Source organism: Onychostruthus taczanowskii, unplaced genomic scaffold, assembly GCF_017590055.1.
Source record: "Onychostruthus taczanowskii isolate IOZ18803 unplaced genomic scaffold, ASM1759005v1 scaffold28, whole genome shotgun sequence".
NCBI lineage: Eukaryota > Metazoa > Chordata > Aves > Passeriformes > Passeridae > Onychostruthus > Onychostruthus taczanowskii.
In genome coordinates, this window is record NW_024500128.1 from 987,044 (window position 1) to 1,013,839 (window position 26,796).

A 26,796-nucleotide genomic window follows, 5' to 3' on the forward strand; every position below is an offset into this window, starting at 1 on the left:
ACAAAAACTAGGAAACGAGATTTTGAGCCATCATAGGATCATTATTCTATTTATAGAAGCTCTGCATGGATTTCAGTAGAAATGGTTATGCTCCAGTTTCCACTGAAGTAAAACAAGAGAGATGAGCCTTTAATTTCTTTGGTTTTGGTGGTGTTTTTTTTTTCTTTTTTTCTTTTGTTTTGTTTTTTTTTTTTTTTTTTTTTTTTTTTTTTTTTTAGGATCATTATTCTATTTATAGAAGCTCTGCATGGATTTCAGTAGAAATGGTTATGCTCCAGTTTCCACTGAAGTAAAACAAGAGAGATGAGCCTTTACTTTCTTTGGTTTTGGTGGTGGTTTTATTTTTTTTTTTCTTTTGTTTTGTTTTTTTTTTTTTTTTTTTTTTTTTTTGGGTGTTGGTTTTTTTTTTTGTTTGTTTTTTTTTGGTTTTTTTTGGTTTTTTTTTGTTTTTTTGTTTTTTTTCTTCAAGGAAGCTGTGCCTTTTCAGAGGTTTTTAGGATAATATAGGTGTAACAAAATTATTTTTTCTGACCCAAAGAAATTTCTGTATGGAGAGCAATGTAAATACAGATACTGTAGTGCCAAGATATTCAGGCAGCTCACCTTGGCATAATGGGTGATGCTGCAAGGTATAGAATGAGCCACATCTCGAGAGGAAAAGAGTGGTTTCTGTAGATTTTTTATATTTATCTGAGAAAGTAAACAACCTCCTGTTACTCAAGCAGACAGCTGAAGAATATACAGGCAAGACATGCTGGGAAAAGATATAATTTGTGAGCCATGAGGAGAACTTGTCAAAATAAATGTCTTCTTGTGCTGTGAGTGGCAAAGGGAATAGCTTTTTTCCAACATAAAATGGATTCAAACCAAAAAGCACAAACATCTTGAAGCAATCTCTTACTGACTGAAAAGTTGGGGACATAAGATACCTCAATCTGTTACAGGGAAGGAGGAAATCAGGTTGCACCTATATCAGGGTCCTAGAATGCCTGGAATTAAATTAGCAAAATAAATTAAAAAACTAGTGAATGTGTTTCCATGGAAGGATGAAAAACATAGGAAACCTCACGCTAATCAAAACTATCTTTTTTTAGAGATACTCTTTAGAGTATTTGAGACATGAAGATCATTTTGCCTCACATCTTTTATATCCTAGGCAGTTGAAATACTACCCGTCACCTAATATTGACATAATGCTCATGTCTTACTGAAATAAGACTTTCAGAAATTATTCTAAGACATCAACCAGAAAAAAAGGACCACCAATTTTCTATCTAATGTTTGCCAGTGGATCATCCTCCTTGCAGTTAAATGTTTCTGCCTAATTTCTTTTTTGAATTTATCTGGCTTTTGTCACAACTTTTTCAGGAAGACTAAAGTCCTTACTCCCTAGTTTATTCTCCCCACAAAGGTACCTATGCAGTGCTATCAGTCTGCCCCTCTAGTCATCTTCTTGATATGCTAAAGAAATTCAGTTCTCTGGTGTGTATTCTAACTATGGTCTCCATTCTTTGGGCTCCCTCACTGTATTACCTACCTGCTTCCATCTTTGCAAAATGCCTTAAATAGTAAGGAAACATTTTTTTCAAAGATTTATTATTCCCGCTCTTGTAAATGTAAACAATATTATTGTGTTGATCATAGCATAAATGTGGTAGTAACAATTTCATCTTTAAATATTTACTCTGGATATTAAAAAAAAGTTAGTCCTGATTCTCATTTATATTATTATTATTAAGCAAAGTGACTATAGGATATATGTAAACCAAACCTACACTTTTCCACTGAGTGGTAATTACATGGTACTGAATATTTCTCAGGTAATAATTATGTAATTACCATGGCATTCCTTATGTAAAAATTGTATTAAGTTGTTTCTTGACACTGCATCAATCTTTATAATAAGCATGTATAAGAGCTTTAGGTAGGGGGTTAAAATAATTTTTGTTTTCTGTCTTTTCCTTCTCTTCTCTTCTCTTCTCTTCTCTTCTCTTCTCTTCTCTTCTCTTCTCTTCTCTTCTCCTTTTTTGTTCATGTTAAATGTTCCCTATTGCTTCTAACAACACATAATGACTACTTTGGTGCCATTGTGTTCTGTAGAGAGATATATAATATAAATTTTATATTATAAAACAAATTATTTTATTAGTATGTTTTTAATATAATAATGTAATTTTAATGATATAAAGTAAATATTTAATAGCATGATCTGAACATCAAATTATTTGGTTCTGATGTTTGTTTAAGCATCCACTGTTTGTTTGGATTTTTTTTTTTATTTTTCATATTGAAGTATTATTAGTTTACAGAGTTTGTTTAAGCATCCACTGTTTAAGTTTGTTTGGATTTTTTTTTTTATTTTTCATATTGAAGTATTATTAGTTTACAAAATATAGCTAGGAAAAAAAACATTCTTCAGATTTTTAAAAATTTATTTCTTTTTAACTTGTACAGAATATAGACAGTCTCATTACTTATTTTGCTTTTGGGAACCCTACAACTTAGTTTCCAGAACTGGGAGATATATAGACCAGGTAAAAATAAATCATCATGGTATTATTAGTTGCTTTGGGTTTATATCATTATCTGTACCTTTTAAAAAATTATAAAAGCCTATGGCTTTGATAATTAGGTTTTTTTTCTGCAGTGCATTTGCTGGTTCAAAATAATATTCAAATGCATTATGGTTATATCCAAATTGCATTTAAAGATTAATTGTTATTTTAGATCCTCTTAGGATCCACACCAACAATTGAAAGGAATTTGAAAGTTACACTTCACAAATTATCTAATCAGACCTATCTAATAATTATCTAATAATTTCTGTTATTATGTGAAGCTGGTGAAGCTGGTTTCCTTCCCTTTCCAGCAAGTGTTGAATATCTATATCTTTCAGTAGAAAGTTTTGAAGCATTTAGGATCTTTATCTTTTATCCAGAATATTATATTTTGTCATATTTTTATTCTATCAATTCTGAAAGGAATGCCAATACTAAAAAATGTATTAAATTCAAAAATGCATTTGTGTGTTCTTCTCCCAAGTTACCTGTGCTCAGCCGATATTCTTTTACAGAAAATCTTTTAACATGTAACAATTCCATTAGTGATATTTTTATTAAATTCCAGTCTCAAGCAACATTTTGAAACATTGCTAGCTCATATAAGAAGAATAATTCAAAGCACATACTACAATAGAGGAGTGCTGCAGCTTTCTGAAGGAAAAGTAGGAGGAATTTATTAATGTGGACCTAAAGCAAGTGTATTTTTGGGACATCTGCCCAGATACAGCTTTACGGATAAAGCAAGAAGAGGAGTTATGTGTGAATCTGTGTGTGTGGATAGGTTTAACTCATGTGTAGGTGAGTTAATAGGTGTCTGTAGGCATTGACACCTAAGTGGTTGGTATTGGTCAGAATTTTGACTAAACTAAAACCAGGGTCTTGTAAGGCAAGAATCAGAGAATTTTGCTGATATATCTGGTTGCTCTGTACCCCTAATTTCTCCCAGTCAGTCAGAGAGCTAATCACCCTGCAGAACTCAATTTGAACGGTTTATTTCTAAGCAAAGGGGTGTTGTGGGCAATTACAATTCATGTTTTGGTGGCCCTGGGGTGGGCACCTTCCTGATTTAGTGAGTGGCTGCCTGGGCAGCCTCTGCCCGGCCGGGGGGAAAGGCCACCCCCACAGGCAGAAGTTGCAGAAAGCACACGAGGGCTCAGGTGGGGTGGGCAAAGGATGGATGCAGTTGTTACTCAGCAACACATCTGAGGGGAGCATGTATGGAGGGCTTTGTCTATTGTGCTGCCTTTTCAGGCTGAGTCGATAATGCCAGTGTCGGTTTCAAGCGAAGCGTGTGCCAGATTACAGATAGCCAGCAATGGCATTTGAGAGCCGTTAATTGTGAAACTTGAGAGGAAAATGTGCACATTCTTTTTTCAGAGTGCTATTCGAATTATGGGCTTTTTATCCCAGAACACTGTGGGTTTTACTTTTATTCTCTTCCCACATAAAACGCATGAAGTGCACTGAGTCTCTTTCATTTGGCAGCTTATATATTGCATTCTTTGCAGGGATTGCTTTGGCTTGTTAAAATGTACCCCATGTATTAAAATGAAATTGTCACTGCTGTGTGGTGCAACATAACATGGTTTGACACCAAGTGCCTGCAGCTACAGAAAACAGACTTTTATTGCATTTATTCTTTCAGAGACAAGAGTCTCTAAAGGCTCAGCGCAGACATTCGCTTAGTTAAATCTGAATGAAGCCAAAGCGAACAATCTAAGGCACCGTCTTTGTGCTTGTAGAAATAGCCCAGCCCACACGGTACACAGTGATACAACCTGGAAGGGGAAAGTTTTAATTTCATCTGAAACAATTGGACAATAGACTCACTTCCACAAAGAATTAAATGGGAAAGCAGGATTTTTAGGGTTTTGTTTGTTTGTTTTGGGTTTTTTTGTGGTGTGGCATGGTTTTTTTGTGGTTGTGGACTCTGGCAAAATTGTATCCTGGAGACAAACTGCTGCTGTATGTGAGCCACTCTTTCCCCAAACTGTGTGACAGGAAGAGTAGTGGATAAATTCATTTTAAAACAATCTAGACTGGTGAGAAGTAAGCAATATATATGTCAGCAGAGTTATTTTGTGGAGAATACCTGGAGGTACATACTGGTGTATTGAAGGAGCATTGAACATGGTTTTTAAACACAACTTTTCTAGGAAATACTAGCTTTCCATTTCTCTCTTCCTTTCAAAGTTTCTAAACCCCCTCTGTAGCAAAGTTAACTCTTTTTCTGGACTTGTATGCTGTTAATTTAGAAGATCTGAAGCAATAGTGAGTTTCCAGATGTGGTATAACCACAGTTTGACTAGTAACTTTGTATTCTTAACAATTGTTCAAAAATACATTTGCCAATTCACTGTTAATACTTTAATGTCTCAATGCTGAAATTTATCCTGAACCCATAGAAGATGAGCAGTAAGGCATTTCCTCTTCTGGTGTTACACTTAAATTACTGTCTTCAGCCAGAAGTCAGCTTTATGTTTTAATAGTCATATATGCATTATCTTTGGTTTTACTATAAAGCCTGTCTTTGCAGGTTGTTTTCTTAATATTGTAATCCTTAATAATTGTTGTTTAATCCTCCATGTTCTTCTCCAAATCCTACAATTCATTTTTTTAAGCCATTTGAAGTTATTTTGGGTGCAAAAGGAGTCTAGAAACGTGTCCATTGCTTTTCCAAGCAGCATGTGAGAGCATAAAGGATGTCCTTGTTCAGGGTGATGCCCTGGAGCCAGAAAGGGACTGTTCATTGACAGGGCTGTGGCTCAAACACAGCTGGGAGCACAGCTGCAGGCAGGGAGGGTGGCAGGTCCTCCTCAGGAGCCACACTCTGTCCTAACGGGCTCAACCAGTTTCTCTGAAAAAATCAGCAACAACAGCTTTGAAAGTTTCTCTCAGCATCTGTGCCTGTCCTTTTTTTCTCCTGCTTTTTGTTTTTTTGCTGACCGAGTGCTCCCATAACAGTCTAGTAACACAAATTGCCTCTACCCATATCCCACTCTCTTCTCTTTTCCAGAATGGAGTCTACAGAAAAATGTGAAGTAGTAATTCAACATTTTAATGGCAAATATCTGAAAACCCCACCCGGTCTACCAGGTAAGTCTAGCCATCATTGTGAAATTTAAAATTCACTGAAGAGTTTAGAATACAGAAATACTGGAATTTGTCTTGAGAGTGGCTTAAGTTACTGCTCCTGCTAAGAGGGCATATAACTTCCCTGGCTGAATCCTATCTTTTATGACCCATAGCAACTTTTTCTTACCCTGGTTTGTATGTTTTAAGCATTTCTGCCTGACAGCAGCAAATTCAAGAACATATAAAATTGATGTTGTCTTACTTTGGGTTTTCCTTTTGAATGTTGCTTTCTTGGGGGTTTTTTTTGGGTTTGTTTGTTTGGTTGGTTTGATTTGGTTTTCTTTCCCAGTTAGTATAGAGGCCACATAAATAAATGCCAATGTTTTTCTAAAAAACTAGGAATATAACTTATATAAAAGCTTGATTATCGATTCATTATCAATTATAGCTTTATTATCAGTTATTAAATATCCAGGATTTCAGGTTGTAGCAGCTTTATATTCATCACAGTTACCACTTAATATTGCTAGCTACTCTTACCTGTATTAACAGCAGTAGCTATTAATACTGAGGATATTTCAAATATTAAGTTATTTTTTCTTGCCATAACTAAATGAAGTCCCGACACTTTCTCACAATACCCTTAGAACACATTCACCGGTGTGTCCGTGCCACATTGAAAGTCAAGTTCCAGCTATTATTTTGCTTTTGAAATCTTTAGCTGTCATCCATGCATTCATCAGCTGTGCAAAGTTTAGTGATCAGTTGCTTGATACTTACTTCTTGACAAGGCCTCTCCAAGGCCACACATTTTCACATTTTCAATGATTTCTCCTGAAAGGCTGCATTAAATGAGCAGGAAATGCTTGCAAGAATTGTGTCCTAAGTTTTTATCTCCCCCTTTTTTTTCCCCCCCAGCTTCCTTTAAACTATTTCCTTTTTTAGTTACTTTCATTAAATTTCTTCTTATTCCTTGCCTGGTTCTTTATGAAGAAGATGTACTAAATACTCTAATTAAAAGACAGCCATCTGCAGAGCTACAGTGTACAGTAATTGAGTGCTGCAATGTATGTATAAATTTTAGTCAGATCACCTTCATGAAAGAAGATAAAGCTTTTAGTACAAGCTGCAAGACTCCATTTTAAGACTGCTTTTCCAAAAGTAGACACTGACTATTTTTCTCAGCACTAGCTAGTGAATTACACCACCAACTTTGTCATGTACAGCAAACTTGGGCTGCGTAGAACAACTGGCTGAGCAGCATAGGCAGAGAACTTTAACCTTTGCCTTGCCTTTCTGTATGCACACTTTGAGTCCCAGCAGTAATCTGTTTAATATCATAGCAACACCCAATGGAAAGAGTGTGAATAGCAAGGAGTCAGTAAGGCTGGCTCTGTCAGTGTAAGTCATGGTCACGGTCCCAGTTGTCTCGGAGAGGACACATCATTAAATTCAATGTTAAAGTAGAATATTCTTACAGAGCCTGCTTGAGACAGACAGCTACATGGTAAAGAATGAAAGCTATAAATTGAAAATAATTTTCTTTTTTCTTCTTTTTTTAATTTTTAAATAATCAGAAATGTACTGGGTATTCAACATGAACAATGTCATACATCGAAACAGGGGTCTTGTTAAGATAGCATGGTTATTTACTTCTTGTTACCTCGTTTCAAGAGATACACTGAAATTGGATTTTAATGGCTATAACTTTTGATGCTTTCTTAAAGGATATGAATCAGTTCTTAGTTTCTTGAGGAAGAAAAGATGTCCATGTGAAAAGATTGTCTGCTTGTTTCTCTCATGATTATTGTTGTCAGATGGCATTTATTGCCAATGTTGCAAGGATTATTTGGGAAGGGACTATATTAAGGGTTTTAATTTACCTGAGTGCTGTTCAGATGCAGATATAGCATAATACAGCTTGGGAAAAAGTCACTGAACCATTAACTGAACTCACTCAACTATGCATGAGGTATCTGTAAAACCTGTTTTTGTCCTCAAGTTTTGGGAGTCAGATTTTGTATCTCCAAACAGGTAGTTAGAACTTGTCACAGGGTATTTGGTTCACATAAAAGAGGCTGTTTGTGCCTTGTTATTAGAGTAGGTCACTCTTTAAATCCATAATTAAAAGATTTGTTGTATTCTTTCCTCTTCTTCTTAAGAAGCCAGGGCATAAACGTGATCACCTTAGCAGTGGGGTTGATTCAAGGGATCATTTACATTTTATCCAGTGGAAAAAAATTATTCACTCCTAGTTTCTTTTGTTGTAGATTCCTGTTAAGTTTGTACTCAGTTTCTACATCTGTGCTATGAACCTGTATTTGAGCCTCTCAGCAAAGACAGGAGTGTCTTGCATGAAGCAGGAAGAAAAATCAAGTCTCTTAATGTACTTGGAAAATCACAATTATAGTCTGAAAAGGATCCTCCCAGCATCTCAGTAATTGGCACAGAAGGAGAATCATCTCTAGTTTATTGCTGTGACCTCAGTTAAAAAACAAAGAACCAGAGAACATTAGAGGAAATATGTAACACTATCTGTTACTAACTCTGCTGCTCAAAGGCCTGATCTTATGAGAGCGAAAATTAATCAATCCTTTTAGGGTTAAATTACATTGATTTTGGATTTTCAAGTGGTTTTCTTTCAGGTGTAGCAGTGCACTGAAAGAGTTTTTTGCATTAATGTCCACATCTCTCATCCAAGCTCTAATGTTCTGGTTCAGGTTTACCAGCTAATAGAAGGTTGCATGAGGCCCATCAAGCAAGAAATCAACCTGTTGGCTGTTGGCCATGTGCTAGTGACCTGAGGCAGTGGGATTGTGGACCAGACAAATCCTTTTGGCAGCTCTCCTCCATCCCTGCTGTCTTCCTCTGCTGGGTTCCCTGAGATGAGATCCTGATGATGTGTCACCATACATTCTGTGGGGTGTATGTTTGTGAGATCAGCGTGTTTAGAGGATAAAATTCTCATGTGCTGCAGGGGCAGTTTTGCCTGGTTAACCAGTCATGATGGAAGATCTGGAGTAAGTAGCTTTCATATGATGTTGAACAGCCCATTAGGAAGACTGGTCATCATAGCTCTGACTTCCATGCCAGAATAAAGTTATACCTTACCTGACTTAGTTATACCTTCCCAAAGAGTTATCTGAAGCATTGATTTTGAATAGAGAACTCTTATTCAACTCATTGTTTTCTTGGCAAATGAGGTGTAAATGCAGTTGCATTTTTTAAATTTGGTTTTTGTTGTTCTCGGGTTTGGGGGGTTTTTTTGGTTGTTCTTGTAAGTTAGAAAAAATTTACAAGAGAATAAGTGCTGTGTACCTGGATGTTTGAGCCTAGCCAAGAGTCACACATCTAAGCTAGCCCAGGCCAACAATGCAGCAGGAAAGCAGTGTTACAACTGGGAGGAAAGGAGGGCACACAAGGCACTTTGGAGGCTCTGTCCTTTTTACCTTCTGAAAGCAAAAACACACCCATCCCTCTTTGACTTTTTAATTTCATTCACTGTTGTTTCTTAAAAACTGTTGAACTGAGCGCCTGTACCTCCAGACCCCTCTGCTTCAAGCCAGTCACAATGCAAAGGTTATTTTCTGCCTCTTGAAACATTTTGATGGTCAGTTGTGTAGTGCCTAGGTAAATTGAGCATCACTGTGTCTGTGTTAGTGAATCATTCTCATTAAGGGGCCTTCTCTGTTCAACTCCTTGGCTTCATTCCATTCCAGAAGGAATTGCTCCACTCTTGCTTACTCAACTAATAAGCATTTAATGATGTTCAGTCTTAGATTTACAGTACAAAATAATTGGTTGTTCCATAAATAATTAGTAAATGTCTTTGCATTTCTTTCAGACTGAGAAAGCACAGTCATCTCTAGAAATCTGCAAAATCTCAATTCTTGACAAATTCCATGTCAGCTTCATAAATATTCTGAGTAGCTTTGAGTGATTATTATTTTAGTGGGTTTTATTTGTGAGAGGTTTTTTTGTTTTCCCTTTATTAGCACTGCTTTCTTGCATGGAAATTTACCCACTGCATAGCCTAATGGGTAAATTTTCATCCTGTAGAGAATTCAGCCTCCTGTGAAACTGATGGTATAGGTCCTGTATGGCCACGCTGAAAGTCAGCAAATGAATTCTGTATTGCTCTACATCTCCACTGAGATGTGAAGAGCACTACTAATAATATAGGTGGTTCTTTCTCAGTCTTTCTGTACTGCATCTATTTTTGTTGGTGAATAGGACACTTCATATGAAATCCTGCTAATTTTTGACATTTTGCAATCACTGAATTAAATCAAAATTTCTTAGGTCGTCTCTCAGTAACAAGTTGGCTTCTGTTTGGATGGGCAAGTTTAGGGAATGGTATTTACACAGTTTTTGTTCATGTCCCAGTATCCTTGGATGTTTTTAAATAACTTAATTTTTCTCTTTCTGAATAAATGCAAAAATTGAACAAGTTCTTAATTTTCTCTGGAATTTCACAGGAACATGCCTCAATTGCGTTAGTTATCCTCTGCTGATATGTCCATTATACTCCCTTACAGCATTTTCTAGTTGTTGTGGTACTTGCTAGATTTACTTTCCTTTGCAGATACTTTGCGTTGTCAGAGGACATTGGGCTAATTACTTTCGCAGAGAAAATTTAAAGCAAGTGAGACACATGAATGCTACATTACCTGGTCAAGAATCTTCCTTTTCTTATTGCTAATTTAATTACAGATATCTGACAAAAAGAGAGGGAATTATTATCCTTGTGTATGTTAAGAACCCCACAAGTAACAAGTGACTGTATAATTTTTATTCTGACTTTTACTAGAGTAAAAACTCTTAAATAGAAAGAAGTTATCTGCAATACAGATGTATTTACAAATACCTCATATCTTGCTTTAATCATTACTGGGCATGCTTCTTTCTTTTTTCTTCTTGAAAGTGTTCCAAGCATTGCGTTTTTATGGACTCACTTCACCAAAATCAATTGATATTTTCTGCCTCTCTCCTTAGTTTAAATATTTGTCTTAGGACATCTCTCAGGTTCTTGCACCACAGAGAGTAAATTCAAATAGCTAACCTTTGCTTCAGAGAAGTAGTCTTAGAACTTGGAATGCTCTATTTAGAGCAACATGTTTTCTAGGATATTGTGCCTTAAATGATGATGAAGGAACAGTATTCCAGTTGAGGGTTAACGGTGTACTGGATATTAACAACATTTTCCACTGTTTTTCTCTTAGTATATGAACAAATACTATCTTGTTGTCATTAGTGATGCTCTAAATTGCTTTTCTGAGTGAATGAACTTAAAATATTTTGTTTGATAGCTTTTTAGACCCTGTCTCTTGGTGTTTTATCTTTTTTTATTTAATTCTCTGTTCATTTATATAGACAAAACACTGAAAAGCTCTTCCAAATAATTCTTACTGGGGCATTTGCATAGCTGTCTGTACATATGTATATGTCTTTGACATTTTAAACTAGATAAAAGAGCAGCCAAAACTATAAACCAGGTATTGGTTTGCAGATCTTTTAAAATATTTGTTGAATGCTACAGAGAATTCAGAATAAAGGAGTTTCTACTAGATTTTCTACTGGTAATAAGTGAAATTTGTTTAAAAAGGGGGTTATCTTTTACATATTGTTATCCTCAAAAATTTTCTTTACCCAAAATCCCCAAATTTTCTTACTTGTATTCTCAGTTCCTTTCATGTATATGATGTTAATATTATCTGAATCTTTTATATTGTATACCTGAATTCTAAGAATAAATTCCTCCTCATTGTATCAGAAAATATGATCCTTGTAAAGAACTTCATAAAAAGTAACAGTTTAACAATTTTCTATTTATTTTTCTCATTTCCAATTTCTGGCTGTCATTTTTTTGTGGAATTGCTATTATCTTTCACTTTCTGTGCTCCATAAATGCACAAATTCAGCACATTGTTAACAAAAATTTCTTTAACGTCACAAATCCTCTGAATATTCTTTTAACTTCTGTTGGTTTCATCTTCTTTGCAAGTCTTCATCTTTGACAAACAGTTAAAATCTTTAACTCCTGCTTGAATCTTGGTGGTGACCTGAGGCCTCTGTAACCCCTGTCCTGCTTTGGGCCCCACGTTCTTCCCATGCTCTCAGCAATGTGCAGGTGCTGTCCCAAGCTCAGGTCTCTCTGACAAACAGATCTATGCAGAATGGGCTCTGTGGACCTTTTGCTGGGGTGGTGTTGGATGTTTAGAGCGCTTGGGTGGTGTGTACAGCTCTCAGAAGAGAGTGTCCCTCGGGAAATAGTTCAATTTTTCGAGATATCACATAATGTTTAAGATCAGATAGACTTCGCAGAAGATGGTCATAAAGATGGACTTTCTAACCAAGAAACTGCAGAATGGTTATTGAGTTATTGGAAAATATAAAACCTTTTGCTCAGAAAGCAGGTCCCTGTTTAGATCTCAGTGACTTTGGTTTGGCTTGTGCAGGCTTTTATAATGTGTCCAAAACCTCATCACTGTTCCATGTTTTGCCCTCCCTTTTAGACTCACAGCTGTCAAACACCACCAGCACAGGCTCCTGGCTTTACCCTCCTTTCAGTACTTGGTCAAACACCATTTGTAGTTAATCCAATGTATACCAACTCTTCAGCCATAGATTTCCAATAGCTTTTGGCTTCACCTGAAATCAAGTGTTTCTTGGACTTTCAAAGTTTACTTCCTTTCAAAGACAACCTTTAAAATCTGTCGATACTTGTTTTGCTTCATGGCATTCTTAAGAATTTCAAATGTGAAATGTGTAATTTTGTGCCACTGAACAAGATGGGGTTCTCTCTCTTTTGCTCCTTTGGGTTTTTTTTTTTTATTTCTTCAGAATTAAGTTTATGTAACCTTCAGTTGTCCTTACTGTGCTGACATTGCTGTAGGTGCTTCTGGTTCCATATCACGTGTTTCCATGTCATGATGCAAAGATACATTCCAATTTCCTAGGTCTCTTGGATCTTAAAGATTGTATATTCTTTAGATTCTTTAAAGGCAAGGGTTATTTTTCTAAAAAGCAAAAAGAAAAATTCCTATCTAGTCAAGATTTTATGTCATTTCCATTTAGTTCAAAAAAGACTCCTTTTGGTTAGGAGGATACGGGCATATTCATTTACTCAGTAAACCCCAGTAGTTGGTACACACTAATGTCCTGGAGGAATGAGGGCTGAGCCAATTTGTATTTAAGATATTAAGAGGTATGTACCAGTGCTAAACCATGTTATTTGAGCTCATGAGGAAAGCTGTGTGAGAAAAGGCAGAATGCTGCCATCATCTAAAGCCAGCTTTTCCAAAAATACATAAAGTTGTTGATGATGGGGACAGTGTCAAAGATCTGAAGTGCTTCATATTTATGTTGCGTTTCATTTGATCTTGTACTGGTCTGTAAGTTCCTAGGAAAATAACTGTATCTTTTTGTATTTGAAAGAGATATATGATCAAATACTGAGTTTTGTAATCTAGCTAGTATAATTAGGGAGAAAGTCTTTTACACGGTTGGAGTTTTTGTATTACTTTGTAACTAGAAATAACAAAAAATGCATAAGATCAGTTTGTTTGTGATATCACAGTAATTCAGGTCATGAGGTATAAAATAGCGTTACTGCAGTTTGGATTAAAATCTTCCACTCAGTTTATAAGAATGAAAGTTAGATAACAATATGGCATATAAATGAGAAAAGATTATTCCTTTTTTTTCTTCCTGCCACAATAGCACCTGTCATATCTTTCCTAAGATTTCTAAAAGTCTGCAGCATAAACAGAGAACTGCATTCCTTTCTCATTCATAATATCTTGTGACAATGAAGTCTACCACAGTTCATCTAAACTAATTTCAATATATACTTTTTTCTTTTAACTCATGGGCATTTTTTTCTGTTAAGAGTGACTATGTAAATCTTCTAATTCAGAAAATCCATTCCCTTTATGAAATGGGAAATGGTGGATATATTTGTTTAAGCATAAAGAAATCCCTCCTGTATGCTACTGCTGCATAACCAGCACAGCTGAGAGTGTGTGCACAGAATTCTGTCTTTCCTCATGCATCAGCAGGAGAAGTGTCGACAAGTTTCTGGTCCAGGGGCAGTGCTGTTCCTTGGATGCGCTTGTAAAACCCAAGACAAGACAGACGAGTTGCGCAGGTGTTATGGCAGGCAAAATTTATGAGCCAGAAAGATTCACAGCTTGAATTTCAGATTGTTTAGGTCTAAAGGGCTGACAATTTAAAACAAAGCAATGCAAATAAATAAAAATATGCAAATCGGGGCATGAAACAATGTGGAACATTGTGAAGTTATTTGTACATGATTCAGATTTCAGGGAGTAATTCTGCTTTTGCATCAGCTGTGGCCAGCAGTGGCACAACTCCTCCTGTTTCTTCCTCTCCTGCATTACTTTATTGGTCCCTTCAGGACACTTTAAATGATGGAGTACATCTGCTTTGCAGACCCTACTGCTGCAGCATGATGCTGTCACACCTGAGCCAACTAGTTTAAAAGTCATTTAAAAAGCCAACTTGAGCAAGGCTGAGCACAGACTAACCACTTTAGCTCATAGAGTGTTATGCTCAATAATAATAATACCCAGCAAGTGGTTTGCATGATCTCATGTTTTTTTAACTGAGGAAAATTATTTCCCTTTCAGGCCTTTCACAGGAGAATTCTTCTTTTCCTCCTCCCTCCCTCCCTCCCTCCCTCCCTCCCTTTTTCCAGTACACCAAGTAAACATTGCTGTTGTAGATGTATTTTGCGGTGCCTCAGCAGTTCTGAGGATTTGACAATACAAGAGGGTTTACCCAAAACAAAGCCCCCTCCCTCCCTCCCTCCCACTTCTCCACTTGCTTACACATTGAACACTTTTAAATTCAAAGTGTAGAGAAATTTATGTCAGAAGCTTCAATCTTCTTCACCTTTACCCTGTAAATTCCAAGTAAGCTGAACAAAAATTTTTTATTGAAGCTTAACCATGTGCAAATAGATATTTTTGACACACTCCTTTCTTTGTGCATCTGTATCTCAATCAGAAGTGGAAGCCTCTGGGAACGGACTTTTCAGATGTCCCGATAAAATTGGAGTATTGAATTTTCACATGTTTTGGAGCACCACTGTAACTCAGCAAACATCCAGGAGAGGTGCCTTGAAGTGCCCTTGGTTGGTAGACAGCCTTATGGAGGCTTTCAGCTGGGTTTGCCCCATCAGGGCTGGTACAGGGAGTTTTCTATAAAGACATTTTCATTGGCAGAGCATGTGAAAAATTTGGTAGCTGGAGAGAGGATTTGTGTCCAAACTTCTGAGTACTTGTCTGAACAGAAGTCCTGCAGGAGCTTGGTTTGTCCTTGAGCATTTTGGGAAAAATTTGGCGCTGATGCCTTTAGGAAGGACTTGGTAGTGAGAAAGGGGGTGTCACAGGAAAGGGAAGACACATATAAGGGGAAAAATTACACAAGGCCTGTCTTCCCGTGGTAGTCTTGTATTTCTGCCACACTGTGTCCCTTCCTCCCTCCAAAAGTGAAGCAGTCCCTAGCACCAGAGGAGCATTGAGGACTCTTCTGCAGGTCTTTCTCCCGAGCATGAAGTGTCTGAAGTAGTGTGTGAAGATATTTCCCTTTGCGATTCATCCTGACAAAGTAACATCAGTGGTGTCACAATAGCAGTTTCCATATGTTTTGGATAACAAAAGCTTCTCTCTCCCTTCCTCATATGTTTTGAATACCTCAAGGTATTCAAATAAGTATGCAAGGAGCCTCTTGCATACTTGAAATATCTCTTTCACCCTTCTCTTCTAATGGTGCTGCAAACCACAGAGAAAAGCAATTCAGCCTTGAAAGCACTGGGGAATCAGGAGGCTAAGATTCTGTTTGATTTTTTATTTGTTTGTCCCAGCAACAATGTCATTGTGCTGGTCAGCAGTCCTGAGCAGCTGTAAAAATCCCATTTCTTAGTCATTTCTCTGAGCCTTTCTTTTTTGAATGGCAGCATTTGATCACAAGATCATAGAAAGGTCTTTCCCAGGTTCAATCACAGCAACTTGAAAGAAGGGCAAAGCAGCCTAGATTTTACTTGGGCTGCCTCAGTGTCTATGATGTGTCTGCAATTTATCTTCTACAATGTAAGAGACATCAAGAGGGAGGGGAAAGGTGATGGATATCTGATTTTACATTTGTCCTTTTTGTTAAAGCTTATTAAAGCAGCATTTTATATGTAGCCTTTACCTTACCACCCAGTATATAATCTTTCAGTATATAGTATTTTTGGAATTACTGCTGTTCAGCAAAGAAAAAGAAACCAAAAAAAAAATTAGAGAAAAAAGACAAAGGAGTAATTTAACTTTTAGATTGCACAGATATGGTAGGAAAAATAACTTTTGAATACCAAGTTTAACAATCCTTAATTCACATATGATTTTACATTTCAAAAAATGCAAATTTTAATGACAAAAGAAATCCCCCCAAAACAACTGAAAAGACATATATCCCAGTTGTCATGGGTGTCTCTTCAGTTACAGTATTATATTATTGAATATGATCAGCATCCTTCTCAATTAGGTTACTGATTGCACAATGAATTCAGTGATTCTGAGCATTTCCCCTCTTTTTCCTTCCCTTTCCCTCTTCATTTTCTTTTTTCCTTTTTTCCCCTCCTCTTCCCTTTCTCCCATCTTCCCCTCCTTCTCCCTCTATCTCCCTTTCAGTACATACTGTAACTTTGTGACCAAATGTGAAGCTTTTTAGTTCAGAGCTTATACTATTAAAATATGAAATATGTGTTCAAATTAAGAAAATATGACCCAACAGCTTCCTAATTGTATTCTTGTCTGGATTTCCCTTTCCAACCTCACCCTTGGTAACAGCACCATGAATGAGCACCTGCCCTTCAAATAAATTCTTCATCAGTTGAATTTTACATTACAGTGTAATGAAAAGCTCAGCATTTGGAATTTTCAAAAGAAGCCTGCTAGCATAGGAGTAAATATATTGCAAGAGCCTGCATTTCACTGATGCAGGAGTAGATGTCATTGGTTATTTTCGTTTCTAACTTAACTTATTTCAGACTAGCCTCAAGGGTGGCTCTAAGAGAAACCAGGGAAAGCTGAGCTGGATTCTTTGAAAGCATTCTTCTTGAATGTGAGCACTAGCACCAAGAAATTTGCCTTTGCCTTAGGAGGCTTTAATTCCAGCAGGTGTGTGGTGGATACAAGTTTAGGTTGAGCAGTTCATTTTCCATATGAGTTATCTTTACTTCAGCATACTGCATGTAATGTAAGAAGAAATAATCATTAAAAAGCTTAAACAATTTTTTTTTGTGTGATTAAGGTGTTGGTAGGCAGTTTTTAATTTATATATCTTTTGCCTGCCTGTAATTTCAACCAAATAGTCCTTTTGTGTATGAAATGACCAAGGTTGCTGATATATAGCATTGTATACTTGGAGCTGCATCCAAAGTGAGATTTAATTTTAGTGCTAAGAAAATAAGAGATGTAGATAGGAAATAATAGTTGAAGGTGTAAAATATGGAAGATATTGGGACTGGGGTGTGCCTTGAATTTAAAGGGTTTTTTTTTTTAACAAGATATTACTTGTTTGCTGGCTTTGGAAGAGTAAAAAATATTCAGCACCCCTAAAAATATACATAATGGGTGGTCTGAATCAAGATTCTGCTGTTCTGATCATTTTGTGTGATCATTGACTCCAGAAGGTTTTTCTGAATGCCAGAGTAGTGACATAAAGGAGGCTTATTCTGTAAGTGTGTTGCATATTACTCCTCTGGTATCTGTTACTAATTTAATATTTTGGGCATTTTTTTAATTAGTTTGAGTGAGAGGTATGTCAGTCCCAATAATTTTCAGGGATACTTAGGTATTGAAGTTTTTTAGGCTTAATTGAAACTATTGACTATTAAACAACATTGATGTAAGCAAGTGTATGAAAATTAATAGATAGAGCCAGACTGTCAGACCTGGGAAATAAAACTGTTTCTTCATCCAACAAAAACAACTTGGAAGCTGAAAGCTTCTATTTGTCACACAAGATCAGCTCAGGGTCAGGAAAAAGATCCACCCTTCCTTTACCTCAAGAGTTTCAAAAAGATGCTAATTATATTGATTTTGATAGTGGTTTTTTTTCAACAGATGTTCTTCTCTTAGGAAATACATGAGGACCACCAACATACTTCAAACAGACCCCCAGAAAAGAGCAGTTACCACATAATGGCTTTCAGTCATCACTGATGTGTCTGAATCAATGGCTAATTTGTTATCTCATTACCATTTCTCATGCATCAGATCCTGTACCTAGCAGTGAACATGAAAACATTTCTGCCTGATTACTGCATATCTTCTAATAACAAACACAGACTTAATTCTATTTATTTTCATGCTTCTAACCTTTTGCAGGGGAAAAACAATATAGGCAGAGACTAGTGGTAGCTGCTGTGCAAGATTGCCGTTGTAATTAGCCCATTTTCCAGGAACACAATGATTTCCAAGCAGTCCAGTCTCAATCTAAAACCTGTAATAGTGCCCTAAGGAGGTATTGGGAAAGGCTTTAGCCAGCACAAGTACATTTAATAAAACTAAGTGTGGCTGTCAGAACTTACAAACACTAGTTAAGAAATCAAAGTAATTCTGTTATCTAACACAGCTGATGGATTCCAGACTGGGATCTATCCGTGGTTTATGTGCAGCATCTAAGAGGGGAAGACTAGGCCGGGGAAGACACAATGCCAAGTTCATTGGGATGTCAGTCCTACTACAACTATGAGCAAAGACCTCTGGAAACCAGACATCATGCTTTCTGTAAGAGAGTTCAGCTGTTAAGAATATGGTAGGTTTGGTTTTTGGTTTAATCTACATTTTAATTTTTTTTTTAGTGTCTTTTAAACTGCTACTTTGTTGGTAAGAACCGGTTAAATCTGTACAAGCAGCTACTCAGGAAACAGCTGACTGCATCTCACTTTCCTTGCACCTTGCAGAGAATATCTCGATTAATCAAATGGTTGTCCATCACTCTTCCCTATTCCCAGCAGGCTTAGTGCAGTGTGTCTTCCCTGCAGCTAGCATTGCCTTGCTGTCACCATCTCTTTTATGCCAGCATTTCAAAAATTTCCTCCATGGGTTTTGAGCAGCCTCAGCTGCACAGAACTTCTTGTAAATACAATCCTGCATCTCCATGTGCTGTGCCTGCAGCACTAGATCAGACACCGTCTGCATCTTGTCACTTATCCTCTCCTGAAGGAAGGGTTTTGCTGGATGATGACACAGCACAGATTCCTCCACTCTTGGTAGGCAGACTAGGCACCAATGACTTTGACCTAGAGACTGTCTGTTGTGTCCTCTTCTCAATGCAGAGTCAAAATTGCTTAATGTTTTAGCCTGTGACAGGTTAGACAGCAGAAACCTTCTGTTTTCTGATAACCTCTTTTGATAACAAGTTTGTGTCATTGGAGCTAAATCCGTGTGACAGTTACCTGTGTTGGTATCCCTTTTGCTTGGGCTTTCCAAGCTCTGATACATGTGAAAGATGCTGACTTGAATATGTCTTGCATTGTTGCTTTTTGTAGATGAAGATACAGTCCAGCAGCCTAGGAAAATTTGAGTTGTGCTCCCACCTGTCATGCCAGAATTATTGGCAAGTCCATTTTCTGTTAAAGTTGATTCTCTCAGGATTGTGTGTGTGTATAAATATATATATGGAGTTTATTTTCCCTCTGAAATCTCATTGATAACCTTGATTGAGAAAGTTTTCTTAGCACATACTTAAATAACCCCTACTCAAATTTTAAATAAATGCTTGATTTTTTTGTCTGAATAGCAGTGGTCTCCCGAGTCTGAACCTTCTGTATATAGAGTAAAAGAGTATTTGAGTGAGAGCAAAGTTCATTCTCTAACATCTGCCAAGGTTTTGAATGACGGTTTTTATCTTTCTCTAAAAGACAAATGAAAGTTAAAAAAATTTGGGTAGATCAAAATCAATTTACCTGAATTGGTTGAGCAAGCCAAGAACTCCTCTGAATCGTCAAATCTTTAGATGCATATTGACATCCACTTACAGTAAAAACAGTTCTGTTCTTTTTATACTGAGAATGCTTTGGACATTTTTGTTTGTTCAATATACATATCTATTTCCATTCTGTTCAATGTCCCTAATATTTTACCATCTTACAAATGAATTAGCTCACAGAATAATATAAAGAAAAATCTTTGGCCATTCTTTGGCAGCGAAGGTGAGACCAAACAAGAGAAGATACCATGCAGGAAGTTTGGAGTGCTAAGAATAATAATTAATGCATAGCTTTTTCATATATTTTTTCACTAATGGAGCTCAAAAGAAATCTGGTTTTTAATCCTACATTTTAGTTCAAGCTCATTAACTCTTCTTAAAGTAGGTTTGTGTTCATTTTGATGGTTTGATGGATTTTATTTTGGTTTCAGTGATTATAAATCTGTTTTCCTAGGTAATCCATTTTAAGGAATTAAATTTTCCTGATATTTTACCATTGTGTTCTCATTTTTGAGACCTCTGCTGACTGCATCTTCCTTCTGCATACTGCTTTTAATTTGTTGGCATATGCTTTTGTGCTGAAATACCTGTCATTTGGAATTAGATCTCTGCTGAGCTGGATAGGGAATTGAGCCATGAATGTTAACATTCACTTGCCTCAGTTCATTTTTACAGGCTTCTGCAATGGAGCTTAGCTCTTAGCAAAGAATTTGTGTTCCTTTCAAGAGGATATCCTTTTGCTCTTGTGGCACTTTAAAGGTCTTTCCCTAGTATCTGCCAAAACCAAAATAACAATTACTAAGGTATTTCCTGTTTTCTCATGTTAAGAGCTCAAAAGCATCTATCAACTTAAAACAGCTCCTCCTCTTCCGTGCTAGCTTTTAAAAGTTGTGTCAGTCTTAGAAACATCCAGTTTTCAGAAAGTCCTGTTGACTTTGACATCCTGAAAGATTTTTCTTTTAATATTTGGTCTTTAGTTTCATTCTTTTTGCTGTGCATTGAAATTTTTTCACTGCTTGTTGCTTATTTGGAAATCTCAAAGCTCTATTCCAGACAAAAAGATAGTCTTTAAGAAGCTCAATCTCCTCCTTTGCCAAAATTAGAAACATGCTTAAGACTTTTGCCAGATCCTGCATTTAATTTCCTGGTTAAAGGACTTCACCTTCTTTTTTTCCTTTTTTTTTTATTTTTATTTGTTTTTTTACCCTTTTTTGCCTATAAATTGTTTGCTTGTTTCCCTGTGCAGTGAGATGATAGTTCTGAGAATATCTTTGGGCTTGTGAGCTCACAGGAAGAGGATGCTGGGGAATAAGGACTTAGTGGCATCATCACTGCTTTCCCATGGCTCTTACTGCTTGGCTCAGAGAAAAAATTCTTATCTACTCTATTTATATTCTTTGTTGTAATTATTGGATTTTTTCACTGTACAAAAATAAAAGGGGTTAAGTTTGGAATCTCTGACCCCTTGATTCTAAGTAGTATCATTTTAACAGCCCACAAAAAAAAATTTTCCTCCTAAGACTCTGCTTGTCAGGGTTCAATACTCTCTGATCTGGTTCCTTCAGACATTTCCATGAGAATTGTTCCAGATTTGTTTAAAGATACTTGACATTATGTGGGGTTGTGATTTTAGAAGAGTAATACACTGAAACTACAACACTAGCAAGATCACTGGCAGTCATTTTACACCACAGAATCAGAATAGAAGCATGATTCCCAGGGCCACTCTTATGCTGCACTATCATGATGCCAAACATTCCCAGTCACTGCAGAGGAGCATGTGGCTCAAAGCCAGCTCAGACCACTTTTTTTTTTTTTTTTTTTTTCCAAATTTCTCTTATTAGTTGCCTCTATGTTATACTTTACATGGGGCTGAAATTTGTAGACATTGCCTGTGTGGTTCAGAAGGACATTTACACCCTTTTGATTGAGTCAGGGAACTCCATTTACACAAACAGGCGATCTACTCAACTGCTAATGCTCTTTGTCTAAAGCAAAGGGCTCTTTACCTTGTGGATGTCATTTGTGTTGGGTTCAGTTCAGCTTTCTTAACGAGGCTGTGGTTGCCTGTCTATTCTTCACTGAACTTCATGAGGACATACCTCACCTGTGCTCATCTCCTAGCCCAAGGATGATGAGCTCTTGGTCAATGATTTTCTGCTCCCATCTCAGGCCAGCACTAGTGATCATTGATGTTGCACAGTAAACTTAATCCGCTCATAACATGTATGACCAGCCCTCTTGCCTGGTCTCAAGTGAGGGTGGGAACATATGCCTAAGGGGAATGCTAGTGAGCTCAGAAGGCTCTCTGGGCTCACTTCCATTGGTTTGCTTTGTGGGTTCACCCCATCATTGTTTACACAAGCACTGGTGATAACTTCTGTACAAAGATGTTGTCTCTGGTGCCCCTTTTCTTAATCTGTTCCTTTTCTTTGCCAAGGAAAGTCCATGGCTTAGTGAAGTGCCTCTTTGGCATGCCACTCAAAGGACAGCAGCCTCTGCTTTCTTCGATCCTGCTTGCTCCAGGTATCGATGCAGGCATGAAGCATCAGAAGACTAGTCTGGTGGTCATTGAGATAGTTGCCACTGTGACCACCAAAGCAACCTCTTGATATCATGAGTTGCCACACTACCTTACTTCCTGAGCCCCACAGAACCACAGACCCCTCTTGCTGGCACAGAACTCACCAAGCTCCTCATCCTTGTAGGGCTAAGAAAACTTGGTGAATGCCAGTCCTGGTCTACAAACTGTGGTCTCTACAAACAGGTCTGAGGCAGCAGGACTGTTCAATGTTCTAATGCCAAATGCAGGGTTTTGAAGATATTTGATGTTACATTGGATGTTGATTTGTAATATTCATGTAGCAATATGTGGAAATCACAACACAAGCATGATACAGCAATACAGAGTATTGCTGTAATAGGCAATGTTGAATTACAATACAAACCTGATTCCAAATGTCCATGTTTTTTTGCTCCACCATCACAAAGAGGGACATTTTGTCTTCATAAAAGAAGTCCCAAACACAGAATGAAAAAGAAGCCTGGAAATCTTGGGATGGCCTACATATTGAGGCAGTCTTACTATTTGTTTCCTAACAGTTTGCGTTCTTATTATTTGTAAGAATCAGTGTTGTAATATTTTTTTTCCTACACTAAGACATAGGTATCATTTTAGCCACTACTTTTGAAAGAAAAATCTTTAAATTTCACTAAAATCAAGTTGTGAAGTTGTTGGGGGAAGAGGAGAGCCTGCATAATGTCCGGAGTTATTTGGAGATTCATAGACAAAGACTCTAGGGTAATTGTGCGTGACATTTCAGATCTGAGATCTGTCTGCTTCGGGAAGGGGGACAGCTCACTTGAAACATTTCCCAGGATCAAAGCTTTTTCTGGCTCCATCAGGAGTTTCAGGTTTAAATGGCAATTCAGTCAGATGTATTTTGTGCCATCAGCATGTGGATGCCAGCTCAGCTGTGCAGGGACAGTGTGGCTTTGTGTGCACTGGTGGGAAGTTGCACCAGTATGTAAGGCTGCATGTGGTTAATAGAATATAAAATGCTATATATACTGTTGATTTTTTAGGCATTGTGATTGAAGTGAGGCAAAAGCAAAGCCATTAAAGTTAATTTTTAATTTTCCGTGCTAAAAAAAAGGAGAGGGGAAGTAGCCTGGATAAGATGTGAGAAATACAAACCATATATGTATAAAGCTATCCTAATCTTTGCTATACTTGTGAATAGTTTCTCTAGTCAGCTTTTAAGCTGACTAGTTTCATGGTCAGCTTTTAAGCTGCAGCCAAAATGTGGAGAGCAGTGGGCATTGTGTGCCATTGTGTTGGAGCCAGGGGTGTCTGATGAAATCTCATAATGAAACATGTGAATGCTTTGAGCAGTTGAACACAGTTCAGCAAAGCAGAGCTGAACTAATGTGGACTGCCTGTTTGCCAGTAAACAGATAATTGCACTGTCTTGTTTAAATTAATTTTCTTGAAAGTAAAATAGATTTTGGTAAAATCCACCATGAAAATGTGTTCTATATGTTGATCCTGTATATTAGGGATGAAGATACATGGGGAGAGGGAGGATGTCTATTGGATACACAGATAAGGGTTGAGCTTAAATTGTTACCAAATTAATACAATTTCCACATCTAATGAAGTTTATGTTTTTACACAGAGGGTTTCCCATTGCTGCTGGTGCTGTTATCGGTAGCAATCTCTTCATAGATGGATTAGAGTCAGGGAACATTATTAGGCCACAAAAAGTTCTTTTGTTTTTTTGCAGAACAACCTTGACATCTATCATTCATACGTGGTTAATTTGCATTTCTTGGCTACCAGCCATTCTAAATGGTAAAGAACATAGTATTGGACAATATGAGGTTTTGGGGTCTTATTTTAAAAAGGAAAAATCAAAGAATCCTTTTGATTCATGTTATTTCTCATGAGGCTATAATTTCAAAGGCTTGGCATTGCAAGTTATGTCATCATAGCCTCCTCTGTTGTCCTTTACTTGCCTCAAGAACAGTTTTCTCATGGAGGAAAGCTGGATATTCTCAAGAATATGCTTTCTCTTTGAAAAAACTAAACATTTTCTGATTCCCTGAGGTACTGTTGGCAAATAAACAATTCCAGTTTGTTGCTTCATTCACAGTCACTTTCCATTGGTCATTACAGCCTAACTCTTATTTACAATTCTGGAATTTGAACTCAGAAATCAAAAGCTTGGTACTTGCTGCTTCTCTATATGCTGTACAGACTGCACTGAGGAATCAGGCAGACATATGTGATCCTCTCATAGCTGTTGCCAACAAAAGCTGAAGAGCCTAGGCAGAGAACCCATTGTCTGGCTTTTGGATGTCCTTTTGGTGTAGATACCTAAAATTAAATACTTGAACAGGGTTTTCAAACCTAAAGACCACTGAAAGTTTCACTGCTTAATATAAACTTTGGAAAATACTGCTCTTGACAAGAAAGCAGACACTGTTAATAACAGAAATACAGGATGGAGGGAGTTCTCATTTTCTAATTCCCTCATTTGGTAAAGCACCTGGAATGAAGACGATTAGATGTTAATGAAGTTTCTAGAATTATTACTGTAGCTATTTGGTACAAGTAAAAGCAGTGCTCCAGAATTTTTTGGACCAGCCTTGGTCTTCTATCAGCTTGTAAAAGTTTTTAAAGGTTATCATGTCACCACCTTTTAAATTGAAAACACCACCTGTAAAGTTGCTGTGAAGACTTAGTTCTCTGGTCTCATGGTCCATAAAAGGTGTTATATCATGATTTGCAAGCATACTGTCTGTAAGGCATTCCTAAAATATCTGGCTTATTTTAATGATTGTTCATAGAGTCCTGATTTGAATGCTAACAGCATATTTTCCTTAATGAAACCCTGTCCTTGTAAGGAAGTAATCCATCCCCCAAGTTAATTTTAAAGTTTCTTGTTCACTTTAAATATTTCATTACATTAATTTTTCAAAGCAACAAAACAAACATTCATCAAGTGAAACTAAGCATGTCACCCTTGGATCTGTACATCTGTTGCTCTCCTACTGCTTTTCTGCATAATTCATTTTAATACATTTAAAGTGTACATCTCATTAAAATTCCTTACACACATTTATGTACACAATTCATATTTAAAAAGGAAAAAAGGTGGGAAAGTTTCATGGCAAGGAGGTTCTTGAACATGACTCTTCCTTAGTCTTTTGTCTATTGAGTGTATACCAATGAACTGCCTTTAACCACCTACCTCAGCAGACACTGTCATTTGCCTCTCTGAGTCTCTCTGACTCACCTCTTAAGTGCCTTTAGAAGTTTCCTACAGGATATTTCACTCTACTCCTAAAGTCTTTGTTCCTCTTTAAATGCATATCTCCTCTTCATCCTCTTTTCGTCACTTCATGTAATTTATGTACACAATGTATTCTGCATCGGTCCTGCTATCAGCCAAGAAAATACCCATCAGATGTCCTAAGGAGTTCTTGTGGGTGGGCTGGAGTGCTGAAAATTATTTTTATTTTTAATACATTCATAATTTCTTTTCCATTCATCATTTCTTTGTCAGTATTTTCAACAATTGCACTATTTGATTTGATTTCATTTATTTTAGCAATGCGGAGTTATTGTATCCTTTAAACCAGGTGTAGAAAACAAGTCAGTCTGGTAGCTTGAGGTGGCAATCTTTTGAAGTTGGTGATTTGTTATTTCAGTGGCTGCTGAAATTTGTTCTCTGAAACACCTCATAGGTGTTTTGGATTATATGTCATTGTTAAAAGCAGTCATAAAATGTTATCATAACACTTGAAAAACCTTAAGAAAAGCTTATGACTGCATAAGAGGACTCAAAATGCTTTGTCAGAAGGAGGACCATATTTGAAAAGAAGAAAATATAAAATGATCATTTAAGGATTTACCTTGCAGAATCATTCTTTGGCAATAAATGACATTTTAGGTAAGTGGTTAAAGGTTTCTTTGGAATTTCATATTTAGCTTTTGACATGTATCACTTAGAAACCTCATGAGAGGTATATGCTAAATGAAATTCAGAAGTAGCAATTGTCTACTTGAATAACGTTTGTCCTTAGAAATAAGAGTTAAAATACTGACTGGAAAAGTTTTTTCAGAGTTTGTAAGGGAAGCATCTCTTTGCTTCCTGGATATGATATGTCAGTCAGTGAGGAAGAGAGATTGAAAGCCATATTTGAGCCCTTTAAAAAGATTAAGTCAGGTGCATTCAGTCACTTTGGTTTCCTTGAAATTGAGTAACAGAAAGTGCAGCTGTGAAGGGAAAATTGAGAGGATTCCCTTCTGAGGAAAAGTTATTTCATTTTATCCCAATTACCTAGTTCCAAATAAGCAGCACAGGTTTAGATTCAGCAGTGTCGAATATAGGTTACGAACTATGGGAGATGAGCTCAGCCCTGCGAGGTGATGGGGTCTGGAGGCAGCTGAGCTCCTGTGTTCTGGAAGGCCTCTCCTTGCACCTCAGTGAGCATTTGGTATCTTTAGTAGCAGGCAACCACAATTTTCAGGTGCTGACTGTTGTGACATTAATTCATTTGTGTTCAACATCAAGAGGAAAAGATTTTCATGCAGACTCTGTTGTCTGGGTTGCCCCTGTACATAGAGGGGTATATGTTCCTGGACTTG

The 26,796-nt window shown here is 37.0% G+C and overlaps 1 protein-coding gene across 5 annotated transcripts in view; it reads left to right on the forward strand.

The window, feature by feature from the left end:
- The window catches only part of RBMS3 (RNA binding motif single stranded interacting protein 3), a 443,527-nt gene that overhangs the window by 294,259 nt on the left and 122,472 nt on the right, over positions 1–26,796 (forward strand). For all 5 annotated transcript variants that reach the window (XM_041407734.1, XM_041407735.1, XM_041407736.1 and 2 more), the window contains exon 6: positions 5,578–5,657. In XM_041407734.1, coding sequence (XP_041263668.1) covers positions 5,578–5,657 — 80 coding nt within the window. The remainder of the gene's footprint in view (positions 1–5,577; positions 5,658–26,796) is intronic.